The 20,576-nt window shown below is 39.2% G+C and overlaps 1 protein-coding gene across 13 annotated transcripts in view; it reads left to right on the top strand.

The window, feature by feature from the left end:
• stxbp5l (syntaxin binding protein 5L) overlaps positions 1-20,576 on the top strand; it is a 144,652-nt gene that overhangs the window by 108,646 nt on the left and 15,430 nt on the right. For 3 of the 13 annotated variants that reach the window (XM_044216930.1, XM_044216933.1, XM_044216937.1), the window contains 6 exons: positions 706-857; positions 3,706-3,774; positions 5,033-5,098; positions 11,051-11,155; positions 15,115-15,168; positions 17,969-18,148. In XM_044216930.1, coding sequence (XP_044072865.1) covers positions 706-857; positions 3,706-3,774; positions 5,033-5,098; positions 11,051-11,155; positions 15,115-15,168; positions 17,969-18,148 — 626 coding nt within the window. The remainder of the gene's footprint in view (positions 1-705; positions 858-3,705; positions 3,775-5,032; positions 5,099-11,050; positions 11,156-15,114; positions 15,169-17,968; positions 18,149-20,576) is intronic. The other 10 variants (XM_044216935.1, XM_044216940.1, XM_044216939.1 and 7 more) reach the window with 8 other exon arrangements.

Raw genomic sequence — 20,576 nt, 5'->3', positions numbered from 1 at the left:
TGATGTGTTTTCAAAACCGTTATCATGTTTGTGGTATTGAAATATCTGTTTACATAGAGTACATGACAACAGCCCTTTCATACACTTTTCACAATTTTCCAAATTAGAGACAACACTGTGGTTGCTGTCATGACTTGACCATGTGACAGTAATGTAAACTGAAGCAGACATCTGCTCGGTGAATGCAGGAGAGCAATGATGGACTGGGCAGCAGCAAGTTTGAGTGACATTTATGTATTCGTCTCACTTATTTTGTAATTTGAATTTAGAGACCACCGATCATTTGTTGTGAATATCGTCTAATGCTGGTCAGTGCCTGATCAACTGGGACATCTTTTGTACAAAGACAAACAGAGACATTACTGCCAACAAGTTCCTCTTGATCAGTTAAGCCAGAGGCTCTAGAGCAGTGAGGGGTAGCAGGTGGCAATGGTGGAAATGTGGTATTAATATTCAAAAACAGCAGCAATAACAGTGTGAGATAAAGACAGGCTTTTGTTGACAGTAATTACACCAAAATGTCAAAGTTAATTTGACAGTGTTTGATAGTGTTACATGTAGCACCTTTAATGTCAATGAAAATAACCTGGTGAAATAAATCTGCCAACAGTGTACATGTCTCAGCTGAATAACACCTTTTCTCCATGTAAATGCAATTGTCTGTGCATGTGCACGTGCCTCCTTGCTGTGTTTGTGTGTGTCCAGTTTGGCGTTTGGGAACTGTAATGGCCTAGCGGTGGTGGACTACTTGCAGAAAACCATCCTGTTGTGTATGTCAACACTGGATCTGTATGGAGCTGCTGACCCCTACCAACGTCTTACCCGCTCCCCCCGCAGGAACAGACAGTCCACCTCAGGTAGCACACACACACACACACACCTCTGGGATCCTGCTACACATGCACGTACACAACTTACACTCACTGTGCATCCACACAGTAAGTTGTCAACAAATGTCATTACATCCAGACTATCATCTATTTTCTATTCTCCTGTCCTTTCTCCCTCTCTACAGGTATTTCTTCTTTCCCACTTCTTCCTATTTTTCTTTCTAAGGTTGGATTGATCTATAATGCAAATCTTATCTATCTATCATGAATAATCTGATATCAGTGGTGCAGGTGGTTTAATTATATTTCCTGTATACTTGATCAATACCACCGCACCCTTAACCTGATCAATACCATTTGGTCAGGTTAAGGGTTTCCCCTAGACATTAGTGACAGTTTGACCAGATTCCAGAGAAGGATGAAATGATACCTTTTATTATTATCATCCTTACTACTATCCTATTTTCAGTGGTGGAAGAAAACTAAATACTTTTTGAGGTACTTATACAGTACGTATATTAATATAAAAATATGAATATTGAATATTGTCACAGTTTAATCTGGCCATCAGTATATAAGATAGTTAAACTCAATAATATGAAATACAGTATGTCATGGCCATTCGACTGCATACTTTTACTTTTGATACTTTAAGTACATTTTTCTGATAATACAGTACTTACTAACTTTTTCCTAATTAAGAGTTTGCATGTAAGTATTTTATTGTGTGGTATTGCTACTTTTACTTAAATAAATTATCTGAATACTGCTTCCACCACTGGTTATAGAATATAAAATATATAATAATATCCCACTTTAAAAGGTGCCATTCTGCATAACGAGTATGTTTACTTTTGATATTTATATATTTATATTATATATATTGTGGCAGTACTTCTCTACTTTTACTTAAGTAAAACATTTGAATACTTCCACCACTGCCTAGGTTTCAGTGTTAATGTCAAATGGTCTAAAAACTGTATCAGAGGCTTTTTTACCCTGATAGAAATTGACATCTCTGGTAAACACCAAACATATGTAAGTACATTGATTAAATTGACATGAAAGGGGTCAAATTTAGAGATATTGGCTATTTGCAGAAAATATAGTCCATCAACAAGTAAAATTCAAAATTAGAGGTGTCTGTATCAGCATTCAAAAACCTGTATCAGTCCAACCTTATTTCTTTCCTCTCTTTGCTCTTTTTCTCTCACACAATAACATACAAAGACAAAAACACCCGCCCATCTCCGTATGCCTGTCTCAGATCTGCACTATGATATGAAGTGCATGTTAACAGGCTGCGTGTCATTCCACGTTGGCATTATTATGCATGTTGTCATTTGATTTTCCTTTCTGTTTTTAGTCCTGCTTGAGCATAGATCTGTAGTCAAAAGCCACAGAGGTCTCATTGTATTTCCTGACCCCTGCCTCCCTTTTCTCTGCTACTGATCTTGGCTGGTGATGGTCTAAAGATATTTAAGCCTGCCGTACAGAAATTGTCTTAAACACAAGCCGCACCTTTCTTATTTCACCCTACACTAACCTCTGGATTTTAAGGCATAGCAGCTACAGTGGTTTAATATTTTTGATGTCTATGGTCCTTTAAGCAATTTAGTACTGAGCTATCTTATTACATAATTCCCACAAGTGTTGCTGGAAATGCTTTACCTGTATTCAGGATTTGTTTGAAGGAGAATATCAAGGTAGATGTAGGAATGATTTTCGGCTTTTCTCTTTTCATTTGCGGTTGCATAAGTGCATTTATTGACTACCACAGCACTTATTGTTCCCAACTTCCTCTTTTGTAAAAGTCTTTCTGTGTTGGGTCTTTTAAAATCAATTTGGAGTCGGAAGGAAAAATGAAAGCAGGCAACTGTGCCCTTTTTCTGTACCCCAGGTGGTGGTGTTAAGATCTCAAGCACTAGCTATGCTGGAGTTGATATAATACTGAAGACAAAACTTTAAAAACACAGTCAAAAGGCCAAATGAAATATATGGCACTTGCTAAACTGTCTTTAAGCTGTTGGCCTCTTCTCTTCTTGTAGTATTCCAACTTTTGAAAACATAGTTTTCTGTCCTTCCCACAACATTTTTAGCTGTTGTCACCACACATATGTGTATGTGTATACTATATATATGTCAATCAAATTTAGTATACTCATTACATAAAATTATGCTTAATTATTTATCATTTTAGGTGTGTTTCTCTAGTTATAGTATAATGCATTATTAATACCAGCCTGACTATGTTAAGACAGTAGGGCTATGGAAAAACAAAATGCAATGTAAACCAATTATTTGATGCAACAATAGATTTATTTTGATGCTGCTTTGTATGTAATGATATGTTACCTGCTAACACAGTAGTTTACTTCTTGTGCAAATGACCAATCACATCAGTGTTTCTGGGGTTTGCAGCAGTAGCGGATATATCTTGTCTCTCCTCCCCTGACACTAACTCAGTTGCTGCTTGCTCACTTTCTTTTCCACTCTAAGCCTGTGTGTTCTTTTCTCTCCCCCTTCCCTCCTTTTTCGTCCCCTCCCTTTCCTCTGTCCTAAAATTTCTTAACCCTTGCCCATCCATCCTTCCTCCCTTATTTTACCCATACATTCTTTCCCTCCTTACCTTGTTACTTTGTTTTCTCTCCTTTCACCATTCTACCTCCTTACTTATACACCTCTCCGCCACCTTTCCGTCTTTCCCGCCTCCCTGTCTTCTCTCATCTCTTCCTGCCCCGAATCTCTACCTACACTTCTCACTCTTTATTCCTGCCCTCCATCCTTTCCACCACTCCTTCCTTCCCTCTCCTTCTCCTCCCACCTTATGGTGACACTGTGGCTGCTGGTGTGGGCATGTGGGCCTGCCTGACAGAGTTTTGCATGCGCGGCCTGTCTAACTTTTATTCAGATTCAAAGAAAAGGATCCGTACATCCTATCAGAGTAAGTCGGGCCTTCCTAAAGGCTGGGGGACTCTGTGTTTGTGTGCGGGGCGTTTTGGGCAGTGTTTTGGTGCAACATACTAGGACAACATGGTTGGTAGAGATGGTTGCCATAGGGACTGGGGAGGGATGATGTGGACTGAAAGCAAAGGGGCAAACCAAAGAGATGATTGGAATGAAAGTGATTATTTCATATCTGTATTTTGCCTATTCCAGTCATGTCCAATGGTATGTCCTTTGCAGAAAGAGAGCCACTCCTTTGAGTCTGTTAAATAAGGGTAGTTATAAATATTATATGATCCATGTGATGTATATTTTAACTGAAGCATAGTTAGTGGGGTGAATAAAGCCTTGTTCATCCACTGTCTGAGCAAAACTAAAACGTGTGCTTTCAGTAGATAATTACAAAGGAATTCTTCATTTTATTCTACAATAAAGGTTTAATCAGAGTCTATTTCAGTGTCTTTAATCGTCTTTAATTGTAAAGCTAGTGTAAATTATTGAAAGAAAATTTGTATTAAGAAGTTTTGCTGGAAACTTTTACTGAAGAGAAATAATTAAATTAATCAAAATGTTTTGAACTGTGACGACTCAGTGAGGCTGTTAATGAAGCCATAATGAACGCGGCTTAAACACCACACATTTGTAGTCAGACTGAAACAAACCAGAATTAGAAATTTCAGCATTTGTGTCTTTTAAAAAGGTATGACTTCTCATTCTGGCCTGTGCTTGGTGCATGTGATCAGATTTGATCAGATTCTGTTCAAGTTTGTGTTTGTTCTGTTTTGTATTTTGATTGTGTGTGCCACTTTATCATGAGATTTGCACTACATACTGCACTGTAGATGCCTAATTATGGTCATGTTGACATTTTAATGCAATCTAGTTGGGAATTCAAAATAAATGTTGTATGTATTGAACAGATTGTAGTGCACGTCACATCAGGTTTCAGCCACTCTGCTCCTGGAAGACAAAAATAATCTTAAGAAACATTCACAGGGGTAGTAAAAACCTTGATCCCCGTAAAATCACACCTTCACAAATAATAATTAAATACTAGGAATTGATACAGTTTATCAGCGATGATAAACCAAAGATTGTTGATAAACTGTACTCTAAACTCTTTCTTGGGGCTCTGCGTGGCTGACAACAACCAAGTTGACTTCTGTTAAGTCTGTACGACTGACAAGCTTAAAATAATCTGACAGATAGTTTGTATTCTACTTTATCTTCCTCTCGGCTTCCATTGGCTGCGGCAGGCCTTACTGAACTCTCTGACAACCAGCAGTCCATTGACATGGAGAGAAGCAAGTCGCCCACCTCAGGTAACTTGCTGACACACACACACAGACACACACTACCAAGTCCACCTTCCCTGTATGGAAATGTATTTTGTGATTGGCACTGTGAAGCTTTGCTGGGATGCCATTGTCTTTAAATGCGAGCTATACCTACAGTATGCAGTCTGTGGACACCTCACCCATCACCAGAGCATCTTCACCTGATGAGAATGACAGCGGCGTAAAATAGCAACTCGTATTTGATGTTGTTATATCGACGTATTGCACGTATCACACCTCTTCAGTGGAAAGTTGTTAAAGAAAATGTAATGTAGTTATCAGACAGTATGATTGCAGTATACTGTGTATATACCTTTATTCCAATGCTGTGTAATGATTGCATGTTTTCACAAAGGTAAGCCAGAGAAAAGACTACGCTTTTCATTTGCCCTACCTCTTTCTATGCCTCTTTATGACTTTCTTGTTCGTCCAACTCTTCTTCTTCTCTTGGAGTGAAGTGATAAGTCCCGCTACTGTTGTGAAGGGCCTGGGATAGCATCAAAGAAGCCAGCAGCTCATGTTTAGAGAGACAGAGATTAAAGATAAAGAATGCAAAGCATAGCGATGGCCAAAGACCCAATAACATGTTTACCTTAAACCAATGTTGATACAACAGCTGGCAGCAGTGGTGATAACCCTTCAGTAGATAACATGTGGCAGTAACCTGCATAATTTTTAAATAATACTTCTCACAGCTGGTTAAATATTCATTTATATCTGGCATGTTAGAGTGAAGCAGTGCTTGACTTGCATTAAATGCTACAGGTTGTATAATGAAATAGAAATGCCTCTTTAGAAGGGAAAGGTGTGATGAAGCATATAATGGAAATGTTTGTAGTTAATGTTAAATTCATTACTTGTTGCCTGCTTTGGGATCAGGATCACACTTTGGAGATACAGTACAATGGTAGATATGATGGTGGGAAGTTGATTAAAAGACTTAAGCTGCAATGTGAGAGGCCGGTAGCTCATGATGAATATCATAGATCAGAAGATAATGAAAGACGTCCCTGGGCACTGGGTAAAGGTTGGATGCAGTAGATGAGAGTTTAAACTATGATGTTGTTTGTAGTATGCTGAGGCCTGTGTGGATGGAGACAGGGCAGATGAAAAGAGAGTATGTTTGTGATTGCAAAGAAAGAAAAAAAAATGCATAATGGAGGGAGAGAGAGATGAGAACATTTCCCAGCAGGCGCTTTTGTATCTGTCGTGGGGCAACACTTTATCTCAGCAATTTCAGAACTTAAAGGTCAAATGGAGAGTGTGTAAGCATGTAAATCTGTGCTTAAGACACAGCATGCTGTGCCCTCGAGGCTCTGTGTGCTTTATAAGGCTTCAGTTTCCAAACAATTAATTTCAAACCAAGTAGATTTATTGGTGCTCTTTCTTTTATGTAACAGATAATAGAAATACTAAGTACTAGTTGATTTATAGATAAACTATGCAGCATTTATAATGACGTTGAATAGTTTTTATTTAGTTTTTTTTTTAATGGTATTGGTATTTCCCCCCCCTAAAATGTATGAAAATACCCCCACAAACTGGTGTTCTTTTTACATCAGACCTGTGAGGTGTATAAGATGAGCCTGTTTCAATATCAGCACCAAGACAGGCTTGAAACACTTACATACTGTGTGACATCTGTTTCTAATGTTTGCCTTGATGGCCAATTTTTGCTTTTCAGATGGGTTCAGAACAATTTAACAGTATCTTCTTGAATCTCCAGAAATAGCACTCAATCTGTTCAAACTGCCAACAGAAGGAGAATGATTTGAAACTTTAAAACTCTTTGCAATTATGTAATACAAGTTCTGGGAAAATGTGATCCTAAAGGGGAAGTGGAAGATGTTTGGGAACTCAAAATATTATCTCTTTGAACTAAGCAGAGGTACAGTGAAACAGTGTTGTTCTCACAAACAAGGCTAGGCCACAGCTGATCTTTGTGTAATAAGACATCATCAGCTGGAGATAAATTCATACATTTATGCTGAGGAGTATGTGAGTGCTAGGGTATGAAAGTGGTGCCATTGTATACAAATATTAAATTAGTCTGATGTGTTTTACAGAGAATAAAAGCTTTGGGGTTTTTTGCCAGCTCTAAGGCACTTCTTATGCTTCTGAAAAAATTATTTGACAGGGTTCAGGCCACCAAGGCCGCTGCTGCTTCCCACTTCCCAGCTGACAATGCACCAGAGCTTTACCCCTGTCTTTACAGCTGGTGAGCTCACTTGGCTCCATGACGCCTACTTTGGAGGTGTTCTTTGCATGTCCAACTGGGAGGAGACCCTGGGGCGGACCTAGAACACACTGGAGGGATTGAATTTGGCTGGGGTGAAGGACGTCTGCACAAAACCTTAGTTTAGGGGAGTGTATACACAGAACCTGGTTGTGCTGTGGAAAATAAGTCAACAGTAGACTGGTTTATTGAGTTGAGTCTTGCTTTTCCATCTAAACTTTGAAGGCTGGGGCAAAATGTGTACAAACTGACAAATACAATCTTTGTAATATTCCAACTGATGCTTATTTGCAGGTATGGCACATATGTAAGCATTTTGTTGCCCAGTAGCATAGAAAGACCAATGCACTGTATCTGCAGGAGGGTGAATAGTGTGACTCAACAATGACTCAGAGATTACTCCGTCAGGTCCTGAGATTTTTGGCTTTCAAAGCATTTAGCTGCTTCGTGATGGAGGACTGTGCTACAAGCAAGTGAGCAGTGTTGCTGCATTTCAACCATGAAGGAAAAAAGCTTCATTTTCATCATCAAGCCAAATCAAAATGGCAAAGCAGAAATATTTAACCATTCACTTCCTCCTCCTTTTTTGATGTGGCAGTGATTAAGGGCTATACAAGAAAAACTGGACCTGACTAGACTAGATGTTTCTGCTAGGGACCTGTCCATGTTGCAAGTCATTGTTAGAACTCCAAAGTCTCTTATTACTGTGCAAATTAAGTTGTTTGATGTTTGTTGATTAAGATTTGTATCCACTACACTTCCATGGTTTCCTCTATTAGTATATCCAGGATACACAAATTGGTTGTCTTGAGCTTGTCTTTTTAAAAGCTGTCCTTTTTGTCTGTTTGTTTGTGATCTGTTTGTCACATTTGCACTCTCCAGCCTTGCCTTTCAGCCTCTTAAGGAGAGCATAAGAACAGAATAACAAAACCAGGACAAGGTGTTCTTTCCTGTCTTGGCAGAGTGTCTTTCAGCATTGTGATGTGGACTAGGTCATGGTCATTCTGTTCCATTACAGGCCTGTCATTTGCTAATTAGGGAGATGGAAGAATTATGAAGAGATGGATGAAAAGCATAAGGACAGACACAGCACGACACAGTGTGATCAAGTGTCTGATTTACTTTAACATTTACCCAGAGAGGAGACAAAAGGCAGATTGGTGGAGCTGTTACATTGAACGTAATACAGTTTCAGAATTACAATCTGCAATCAAGGTGGAAATGTTAACAATGGTTAATAGCAGTGCAACCTAACTTCAGTTTTTTGTCAGCTTAAAAAAAATCTACAATATTAATGCAGTGATGGAAAGTACATTTAAACTGGTTATGGCTGGCGACAAATGAGGAGACACAGCTGTGCTCTGCTTGATAGGCGAAGAGTTCATGGTTTGTATTCCTGCTGAATATCAACTTCCACCCTTCTCTATGGCCATTAGAGGCTGTCCCTGGCACACACTAGGTGTGTTGTGTCTGTTCAAGGCCATACACAGACCGTGGACAGCTTGTTAAGGAAGCCAGCCATCGTCCTGATTCACCCTGTGTGTCATTAACTGCAGACGTCTCTCTCACTACTCCTTCACGCATCTTTCCCTCTCTTTTTTTCTGACCCTTTTCCTATCTTCCTTTTGTCATTAGGCCCAGTAATTGGTCCTTCTCCTGCCCTCCTGTCTCCCTCCACATTCTTCCCATTGTCGTCTTTTTTTTTTGTCCTGGGGTCTGTTGTTTTGGTTATGCATTACATTTCCTTGGGGAGCTTTATGCAACTTGTTGCTGTAGCGAGGCTTACTTGACCAGGCCTAGTCTTGAGATGGACTAACAAGCTGAGATGCCAGTGATCGGTGCCTGACCTGGCAGGATATATTTAGCGGTGAGCATGTCAGAGGAGAAAGGGAGGAGGTGATGGCTGAAACTTTACAGTGTGCCGAACTGATGCCACTTGCTCAGCTCCATGCAACTCAAGGTGGTTTGATAAAACTTAAAATAAGCCTACCAACAATTTTTCAACTATACCCTGCTGGTGTACTTTCTACAACTACCATATCTATAAGAAACAGTAAAACCTATGCATTATATTACTACTCATAAACCATTATAGGTATATGTTTCATAAATTATATGTGCAAATAGTGTACATTTTTATGACAAGCTTAAACATTTTTTGTCACATTTTTGTTACAAAAATGTTTGTAATGTATTTCAAGTATGTCACAGAAAAGATTTCTTAAGCTTAATTCATGTTTATAGACAAGTTTGGTCATCATGTTTTCCATTTATAATGATTTTGCTGTACTATTTTGAAACACAATGATCTACACAATCACAACTAAAACTGTTGTACACTTTGTGTTGCACACTCACATGCAACGTTGTTATCACTACTGCCAAAACTGGGAATGTAGTAATGCAGTTGGATAGGTAGCAATGACGCACAAAGATATGTCACCATAGTGACTCTGTGTTGTTTGGATAAGGGACGTAATATACGATTGGTGGGAAAAAGTGGTTGTTACCAAGAAACTGCATGAACTGTGTGATTATGTCAGTATGAGGATGTCACCATCTCCAAAGCTGTTTGTTTTGCACAAAAAATAGGGCCTCTGATGATACACTGGTGTTTAAATGCAGTATTGTGTTTATTAATAAAGTAGTAATAGAAAGTGTTAACTTTTTTCTGTAAAACTTGCTGTTAAACAATATGCTTAAGCAGTCACAATGTGTGTATGTGTGGTCAGCAATGTAATCAATAGCTCAAGAGGAGTCTTTTGATGTTGGAATCTATTTGAAAAAGTGTGTATGAGTCTGGTGCTAGTGTTGAGGCTCCAAGATCAAGCATTGTCATACTTTATCTCATATGAATGACCTTACAAATGTAATGTTTACTTAGTTATAGAGTTGCAGTAGGGGTAGCAACAACACTTTAAATAAAGTCTACACTGGCCGTGTCAGCCTGTCAGCAGTGCAAGTCCTCTGTCAGTGTTCCCACCGCTTTTCAGCCACAGCCTCAGGTGCTGGGTAACAAACAAGAGCACTGGAAAAAAAGGAAAGAATATCAGCACTCTGCTGTTTCGTTTGCCAAAGTTAGCTCTCCTTTGAGTCTACATTACAGTCATCAAACATTTGTCATTATCAGTATCAGGTATTTGAGAGTGGCCGTGAAATGGCGGGGTAAATTATTTGTTGTCTGTTTGAAATACATGTATTAAAATGGTTAAAAAGGCCTTGTTGGAACTTAGAAGTGTTGTTAGTATATATTGTAAAAATAGTACAAAAAAACCCCCCCATTGCCTTGAAGCATTAAAAGACATTTCAGGTCACAGTGACGTGTGTAATAAAGCTGGAGGACTGACTCCCTATATGGAGCCTGTGGAGACAGGCGGAGAGCAGAAAGAGTTCAGATTAAAAAGCAATGGACACCTGACTTAGAGGTGAGACCCATTTGACTAGTAGTTGTGGTGTTAGAAGTAGTGGTGATTTGTTGTTGTTTGTGATAGTAATAACTGCTCTTGCTAAAACATTTGAGTATCATATTGCTGGTGGAATAGTGTTGTCCTTAACCTTCTTATTAACCCTTTTGTTTTCATAACCTCTCAACTGTTTTCCTTCCTGTTACCTGCAAGTCTCTCTGTTATCCAGTTCACCCATCGTGTTTGTTTCTCCCCTGTTGCCCTGAAAAGTCTGTTCTGTTGGATCTCCTATTCCAGTTCATTACCCAACCTCCCTTCACAATGACCCACGCGTCCTGCCAGAGCCTGTGGCCAGTCTGAGAGCCAGCCACTGCAGTCCAGTCTTTTACTTACTGGACAATGGTAAGAGGAGGGATGTCTCACGGATCTCCGCCTCTTCATGGACATCTGCTTGTGGTTTTTACTTTATGGCAATAATGCAACAAGGGAGGGAGATGGGATAATTGGGTTGTTTTTGGACAGGTGGTTGGTTTAATGTTGTGCCTTGCATGCTAACTCTGCTTCCACACTGTGAGCAACACTATCAGCAAAACACCAGAGTCTCATTCATACCTTACAGAGCTACAAAAATGGGGAACTTGGTATGTCTGCCTTGAAAAAAACTGGCTATGGTAGAATTTGATATAGTCAGTGAATGTCAAGAGCAAAGCAGACTTTTTTAGCTTCCTTGTTTCCCCCAAGGTTCATGAAGAACAGATCTAAATGGCAGGTGAAAATTGATGAGAAGTTGATTACAACCAAAGCTTACCTGTTTCACTACAATTTTAATTTGAAAGGCTAAATGTCTTAAGAAAATAGGTGAAGGATTCATCCATCATCGGGGTTGGGAGGAAACCAGGGGATATCACACAAATAAGCAATGCACTTGTCACAAAACTGTGAATATTTTAAAATACAATAAAACCTCATTTTTCATGATCAAAATGTTGTAGGTGCAGTTCAGTAGACAAATGGAATTGGACCCTCTCGCGCCACGATCGGTCACTACAGAATGACCCATCAACCAAGTTGCTTGCAGTGTAAACAAGCTAACAGGGACTGTTATTCTAGGAGTAGACGCTGCTTTGTCACTGTGTTTCATGCTTTTGTGCGGATGACTGCTGGTGTTGCATATCTCTTTATCTACAGTAGCTGCAGGGGGGTAGACATTGTGATGTTTGTTAAATGTGCCAGATCTGGGCTTTGAACTTGGATCCTTCATCATTTGGCGATGCTGCAAGGCAGGCGGGCTTGGGAAGAGAAAGGGGTTGTAATCTAGCCGGGTACTTCTCCTGCTCACTCGTCAGTGCCTCTAGTGCTTCATTCTCTGTGACGTTAATCATTGTGCCTCCACTGGAACCGCACATCTTTGTCACTAAAAGGCAATGTGCTACTTTACTGGACTGTGGCGCTCAGGATCTCTCTCATTGTGTCTTTTTGACTGTGTGTCAATAAACCCACAATCTCACTTTGTTGTCATCTTGGCTAACATTCATCACTGTCTCGTCAACTAACTGCATGGTGCCCACTATGTGGCCAGCTGCGGTGCTGATAAATATGACTTCAGCTTGCTTTGTACATGTATCAGTGTTGTGGCCTGATCAAGTCCAACATTAGCTCCACTTGTGACCTCAGCACTCTGTACTATGATTAGGTCACATAAAGTTCCTTACGCAAATCTCAGGGGGAAAAACAAAACTTTATTTTTAGCCATGCTAGCGTCAGTCAGTTGGTTGACATTCATGATCCCCAGAGGATGAAACCTGCTGACCCCTGACTTTTCATCTAGCGCCACCATGAGGTTAACATTTGTTGTTTTGAGTGAAATATCTCGACAGATATTGGATGGATTACCATAAAATTTGTTACATGTTCTCCTCAGGATGAACTGTAATTAATTTGGTAACCTTTCATCTAACATCACCATCAGGTCAAAATATTATTATTATTCTTAATATTGGTTTATGACCTGCAAAACTAATGAAATTCCCATCAGCCTCAGCTGTACTTTGTGTTTAGTGCTAATTAGAAAATGTTAGCATGCTAACAAGGTAAAGATAATGAAACATTATACCTGCTAAACATCAGCATGTTAGCATTGTCATTGTGATGAGCATGTTAGTATGCTGACGTTAACATTTAGCTCAAAGCACCGCCTCATAGAGCTGTTAGCGTGGAAGTAGATTCTTAGTCTTGTTTACATCTTAATCTAGCAGCGGGTTTCATCTTCAAAGGTATTTTCATGATATCATAGGCATCTGTTGTCTGGTAAAATGTTTGCCCGTGGGAAAACTAACATTTAGTCCAAAATATCTAAGACTAGGGGAGAAGTAGAGCAGAGGGAAGCAGCACAGTGTGTGGAAATGTTGGATTTAAACTTTTTCACCTCTGGCAAACATTTTCTCATTCCAGGCAGACTCTAGACATCACTCTCACTTTAATTTTCCCCAAGGTTTGTGGCAGAAACAATATGTGACCAAATAATGGAGTAACATATGGGCTGCTGAGGTCACAAATGGGGCTAGTCTAACATAAACTGTTGTCATACAAGCGGTTTAATATTGTCACATAAAGATACCAACAACAAGATTCCAGCTTGGAGTGGAGTAAAAGTTACTCTAGCCGTGAAAAGAATGTACATGAATTATAGTACATATGTACATAATGAACATAGACTTATTTAAATTGTCATATTTAGACACAAAATTGTGATGTTGCTCAACCGACCAAAGTTAGCATGTAGTAAAAAGTGGGACTTCACTGCAAAAAACACAGTAATGAATGGTAATAATAATACATGCAGTGATTGGTTGGTTTTTTGTTCATATTCACAATAGTTACCCTTTGGCTCCTCAAATCAATCCCACCTGTTTATTTTGATTAAAATACATTTTAAGTGTTAATGCAGCCACTGAGCTATTAAACAGTGGAACGTCTGTGTGCACCAGGTTTATTAGGAGAACATTGACTCATCATTGTCATTGTATCCCTGACACTGCACAGTTTATATGGTTGCAGCAGCATCTGGTCACTACAGTTTATTATGAAACACATACACACACACACACAGAGCATCTATAATCTCATTAGCAACACTAATCTGAAAGGCTTTACTTGTTCCTGGAAAAAAATGAAAACAGAAATTCATTGCTGGAGAAATTCAATTAGAGCACCATAACACCCTAATTTCCTCTGCAATAAAGGAAATATGTATTTCCTCAAAATGACCTTTGATACTGAGCTGCCTACATGGCCCTTCACAGCAAATAGATTGTATAAATGGAATAAACTATTACATTACAGTAGATTAAAAAAAGTTCGACCATTTCCTCCAGTTGGCCCAATGTCCTCTGCTGTACTCCTTTCTTTTGTGGTACTGTATGGCAGAAGGATTGAAACCTGAGTCATCATCGATTCCTTTGATGAATTTTCCAAATCTAAAGTGCGTGGTCAGAATTATATAGAATGGAAATTCATGGTCATGCTGTTTTCCTCATGGTCATGAAATTTATCAAGCGTCATGTAAACACCATCCCGTGTCTTCCACATGTCAAGTTAATCATTCAACACAAAGAAACAATGAAATATCGCCTTCTTTTTGAGGGGGAAACTGACTCATAACATCTCAAGTTCGACCTTTGCAGTTCTCTACTTACTGCAAAATGCTTGCAAAATGTTTTAACAAGTTATTTTGTTGCCTCCAGTGTCTGACCGTGATTTTTGTATTGACACCCTGTGGTGTCATCCTGTTTATTTGTGCTTCCGTGTCAGACATCCCAGGCCTTAGAAAATCTGATTTTACTGGGATATTTAAGCAGAACAAAGATTTTGACCTTTGGCAGGATTAATCAGATTTTAGAAATGTTTCTCTGAGTGGGACTCAAGTTTGACATCCAGAGTAAATTAAATATGTTCTTCTTGCCTTGTTGCAGCCCAGCAAGACAATAACCATTAGCTGTAGAAATACTATGCTCAGTTTGTGGATAACTTGGCTTGTTAAGTACACTGGACATGTTTTTCACACTGGCCCAGTAAAGGTATTATTGATCTTATTGATATTGAGATAGCTGGGAACACTGGCCTGGGACAACAATGGAGCATGCATTTTGAAATATGCCTGCGGTGTGCAGCTGCACCAATTTGCATGTTCTGGTTCTTTGTTGTGATTTCAATTTTGTTTGGTTTGGGTTTTCTTTGTTTTTGTTTTTGTTTTTTTCGTTTGTCATTGTTTGACTTAGATTACACCGATTTTATTTTTTTTATGATTTATTTTTTATTTGAAGGGATTAACTGGTGCTTTGTTTCCTATTCTTTTGTTTCAGTAAAGGGACCCGGCAGAAAGTTAAGTCTGCCAACAGATCTTAAGACTGATCTTGGTACGGTAGGCGAAAGCCAGCAGTTTTCACTTTATTTCCTTTGATTCATTTAGTTTCTGCTTACGCCATGTTTTCTAGGCTTTTATGTTGCTTTACTAGTTTTTATTCTTACTCAAACTTTCTTCCTTCAGTTTCCTTGTCACTCTGCTCCTGTTCAATCAGCCCATGAGACTCTCCGGCTGACGTGTTTGTCCATTTTACCCCTTAATGTATTTTGATTTGATTTAAATCTTCTGTCTTCGTTTCTTCTTCTACATTTTGCAAGTGTTTATAAAGGTGATTTGTAACTCATGCCCATATTTAAATTTGAGGTTTTCTATCGCTTTATCATGATTGGACCATCTTCTGATTTTACACAACCTTTCCTCCATTGACAGCCTTGCTCTACAGTGATTGGATCACTTGCTACCTCTCTCATTGTAACTGGATCATTTCTCTCTTAAACAGTCTTTTCTCCATTTTGACTGGTTCATCTGTATTACAGATACTGAGCCTTCCCCCCATACATCTCTAACTGCTGTACATGCACATCACAATCTCAGGTTTCCCTTTGCTCTGCTTCTGCAGTGTCATACACGCTGTCCCCTTTAAAAACTTCTGCTTCTTTAACACAAAATGTGCTGGTGCCTACTTATGCCTGTGACTTGCCTCATTTAATAACCTTTCTTTATCTGACAGGTTTTACTTTGTCTTCCCTGTATTATATTTAATTGAAGCAATAGTGAGAGTGAGAACATTAACCCAAATTTGAAAATTCAACTGAAAAGATCAACCTTAAACTTAGTTGCCTCATCACACATTTAGCATGATCAAAAAGAAAACATTTTAAGCTTATTAAATTTCCTGTGAGGTTTAAATATGCCCCTAAAGTGTCAATAGGATGTTGTCAATAAAAGGGGGGGAAATACTTAATAAATAATTGTTTACCTTGTTAAGAGCTACAGTATGAAACTCTTAACAGCTGTGGGTTATGACAACAAAATATTTTTGCTGAACAGTCTGTTACAGAGAGTATTACTCTGTTTGTGTGTGTGTGTGTGTGTGTGTGTGTGTGTGTGTGTGTGTGTGTGTGTGTTTTATGTGTATGAGTGCACTCTTGATGGATAAGTGCAGAGATCCATGCATTGGGAGAGAGCGTGTGTATGTGTGTGTGTGTGTGTGTGTGTGTATGAGGGTACAGTGCCATTCTTTCTGCTATGTACCAGTTTCCTGCAGAACATTTCGGGGCAAATGACTGATGACTCTGGTTGAAATTCACAGTATTTAACAAAATTAAGACGGATATACAGAGGTGTCGTCATATGGCTCTGGTATTGGTTGGCCCAATATCACCTGCAGTTTTCAGTCCCTGCATTGCCTCGGTGCGTCCTGCTGTGAAACTGGCCGAGTGTTGCACGCGGACTGGGTGGCACCCCGGAGGTTTTCATCTTCACTTTGAAATTGAATCATTTGTGCATCAACTGGCTGAACAGGAGACTTAGATTTGATATGACAGACATGTGATCAGTGCCAAATACTAAGAAGACAGTGACAAGGGAACATTGTCTAGTGTTTTTACTAATTAGCACAATGCTAATTTTCGTCATGCTTCATGAGTCTCTACACAGGAGAATTTCAGAGAGGAAGGAAAGGTAACAAAAAATAGGGAGAGCTAAATCGTTTTAACTTTGGTTTTACTGCCACAAGGTTGTCATCAAAGAAAAGGGAACTGTTTTATTTACTCGTCTCTCAAGACAAGTGAGAATTAGAGTACTCTGTTAATTACTGCTGTCTTGGCAGCTTTTTTGTCTTGCCGAGTAAACTGCGGGCAAGAAAGAACCGCAGAGTGCACCCAATGCACACAATCCTGCTTTGCTTTTCTTTGTCTCATTAATAAGGTTTGGCTCTAAACAAATTATTTCGCCCACACACAAGCACTGTACATGAAGAAAGGACAAAGCTTCCAACAAACTCAGTCCCTGAGGGGAGGCCATGTAAGGCTACAATTCCAGAAAGTGTTTCCTGTCACCACCATCTGTAGCTGATTGTGTGGCCCAACCAACTTAACTGGAGTACAAATTCTCATTAAAAAAAAAAGTACATATTAGATTTTTTTATATTCTTTTTCTATTCCTTTGATCTTCTTGCATTAGCCAGTAATGTAATGAAGCTTCTGGTCTTAAAAAGAAATAAATCGTTTCTGCTGAAAACAAGGTTTTCTAACAATTCAAAAAGGAAAAAAGAAACAAAGTGGAGATGAAACAAGCCTGTTCTTTTTTCTTTTGATTTTCATATTTCTTTCCTGGCACAGACTGGATGAAACTGCACCCACAATTTGCCTCTGCATTTTGGTCTCTTTTCTGCCCCAGCATCTCTTTCTCCTCCCTGCTCATACTTACTTCAAACCACTCTCCAATCCTTTGTCACTCACTTTCGCCTTCCCTTTCTCCCTCACTACCATCTTTTCTTGGTGACAATCTGATTTTCAACATCGGCTTGCTCCTCTTGCACTGCAAAAAAAAAAAAAAAAAAAATACCCATCTTCATAGCTAGTAGTATAATACTGAGTATTAAGTCTGCATATAGTAAAATCTCCAAATAGGGTGAGAAAAGTCCAGCTATTTCCTTGAAACAGATAAAGCTGCATTATAAATAAGTAATATTCTCTCCCCTCATTTGAAGATTTTGCCTTTGTTTTCATTAAAAAAGATTTCAGACTGAATGACTTATGAAGATGGATATTGTGGCAGTGGATTAGAATATGTTTCAAAGTTTTATTTCCCTCTTTGTATTGTTTGCTAATGCTTTGCCGTTGTTACAGATCATGTCAATGGACATTGCACTAGCCCCACCTCCCAGCCCTGCTCGGCGGGGAAGCCTCGCGTCCCGATGGGTCCCGAGGGGCCACGGCTTACCCGCAGAGGCCCTGGCCGACCGCCCTTCCGCAAGGCCCAGTCTGCTGCTTGCATGGAGATCTCTTTGCCTGTGTCCCACACTGAAGGTGTGTGCTTGTCTTCCCAACTCCCATCCCTAAACCTCTATAACATACCCTCCCTCCCAACAAGTGCATGCCATCCTCTCACCCTGGGGTAAGTGGATTAAGGCCTGATACATAATTAAAACAAGGCAAGCTTATGCTAATGCAAGTTAGCAGCATAAAAACCTAAATCATATGCTTTAGTTGCAGTAGGTTTGCAGATATGTTCAATATAAACATTTCATAATTGACTGTTTGCTAAACCCCTCCCCCAAACAGTGATTGCCCAATCATAACCTGGCAACCGTAACTAGGCACTGCAGGTCTGTCAAGCTTTGGATTTCTCTATATGTTCAAACATGGTGCTGTAGTAGGAGCAATACCTGGAGGCTTAAGAATTTGGAGGGTGGGGTCTTTTTTTTTTTTTTGGCCTTTCCAAAACAAAAGAGACAAGAGCAGAAGTGTAAGGAATTGGTCACTGCAAATTAGTTGTATATGAATGTAATTTTTAGAAGATATGGTTGCACACAAAGGTAACTGGTGATCAGTCAGCAGTTGCTGGCAGCTAGTTACCAGATGAACATGATGACTATTACTGCTGTATGTTCACCAACAGCAACTACTTCTTCATGTTTAGTAGTGTTTGCATTTAGCTTTAAACATATAACTGCAGCTTGCATTAGCATCGCCTTATAACATTTGAACTACAGGTTCTGCTTCTTTTGAATGCAAGAAACAGCCCTTGCATTGTCTCCCATAATATTGTTGCCTGTGTCGACCATGTCCCAAGCCTGAAGGTTGGTGCAATATTGAGTGTTTTAACCAATTGATTTTTACTTCTCCAGTGCATTTCTTTCTTGTTTTCTTTCCTCCTGTGCATAAAAATGCCATCTGTTTAACTTTAAAAGCAGCACTGATGCGTTAGCAATGAATCTCAAAGTATTTTTTCCCCAACCAAGTAAAGTTTTCTGCCTTTTTTCTGCCATATTTCTCATAAATAGGTTCTGGATGTCTTAACAGAGCACACATGAGGTTTATGTAGTGTGGCCACACCTCCCAACTTTCTCTTAATCCACAAAACTTTGAGCCAAGGGAAGGATTTCATCTGTCTTTACTTAGTTAATGTGTTTGTATTCATATTACAATTACCAGAACATCCACGTTTTCAAATAGCCCTTTTCAGTATGCACACAGATAAAAGAGGTGAATAAGTAGTACAAGACAACCGTACAGGCGTGATATACACTCTGGTTTCGACGTTCTCATTGACAAATCTGACATTTATTTTCTTCCGTTTGAACTCTTAATTCACACCCTGACATTGACCTGCACCATCTAAAAATTGATTGACCCAGCAGGCTGTGTGTGTACCTATGCCTTTGTGTGTCATAGTAAGGGAATGTGTGCATTTGTGGGTGTGTAAATATGTTTCTGTGTCTGGAAGTGCGATGCCAACAGGTGTTTCAGTGCTTTGATAGCTACTGTATTTCTATATTATCACCTGTTAATCTGAATTAAGCCAAACACCCTCTGAAGGCCATGATAAAAAATCTTCCTCATTTTTAACATTTAAGACATCATCCTTGAAGATTTGATTACTGTTTTTAAAGCAACATGGTTCATGTTTTAAGCTTGCTGTTGTTTGTTGTTGGTATATTTTCTACTTCTTACAGAAAATATACCAAGTGACAGCCAAAGCAAAAACAAAAAAGCAGATAAAAGAACGTGCTGTCAAGCGAGAACTTAAAATGACACACCCAGCAACGTCATTTTGATATATTGACCTCAGAACTGACACAGAAAAATGGATTGTACATCAGCATTTGATTACACAATATGTATGAAACCTTGCACTTAGTCTGTCGCTGCCAGGTGACAGATGTCAAGACACCAGTGCAGGGCATCCATTAACAATAATAACCATAAACAACATCCTCCCACTTTGACAAAGATGAAGCATACCACTCTTTCATCTTAACAGGATTCCTGACATTCTCTTGTCATGTCAGACATTTTATTTCTCTCTTTTGCACTCTTGTATTCTTATATTTTCTTAAAGTGGAAAAAGCCACAGCAAAATATCACTAAACATGTTTGTGAGCTGAACTTAGCTGCATTTTAAGTCTTCACAATGACTGACATTGGTGGAAGATTTTCTGGGGGTGGTGGAAATAAAAGTGAGGATGGGAGAGACTGGCCAAAGAGACTGCAGGTTTAGGAAGTGGATAATTCATAAAAAGTGACATGATGATTGGCCCTGGAGGCAGAGAAGCTGTTAAGTACTGCAGTGATCTAATTTAAAGTATGGATAGTGATAATTTACTTTGCCACTTCATGCAGCAGATTGTCATACAGAATATGGTATGTGAGAAAATGCACACGTACTTCAGTCAAAGTCTTCATGATCATCAAATTATAGGCACCTCTTTCCACAACACAGTGTTGCTGATTT

This window comes from Siniperca chuatsi, linkage group LG12, assembly GCF_020085105.1.
Source record: "Siniperca chuatsi isolate FFG_IHB_CAS linkage group LG12, ASM2008510v1, whole genome shotgun sequence".
In the NCBI taxonomy this organism is placed as follows: domain Eukaryota; kingdom Metazoa; phylum Chordata; class Actinopteri; order Centrarchiformes; family Sinipercidae; genus Siniperca; species Siniperca chuatsi.
Note: the sequence above shows the minus strand (reverse complement) of the source record. Positions and strands in the feature narration are given on the sequence as shown.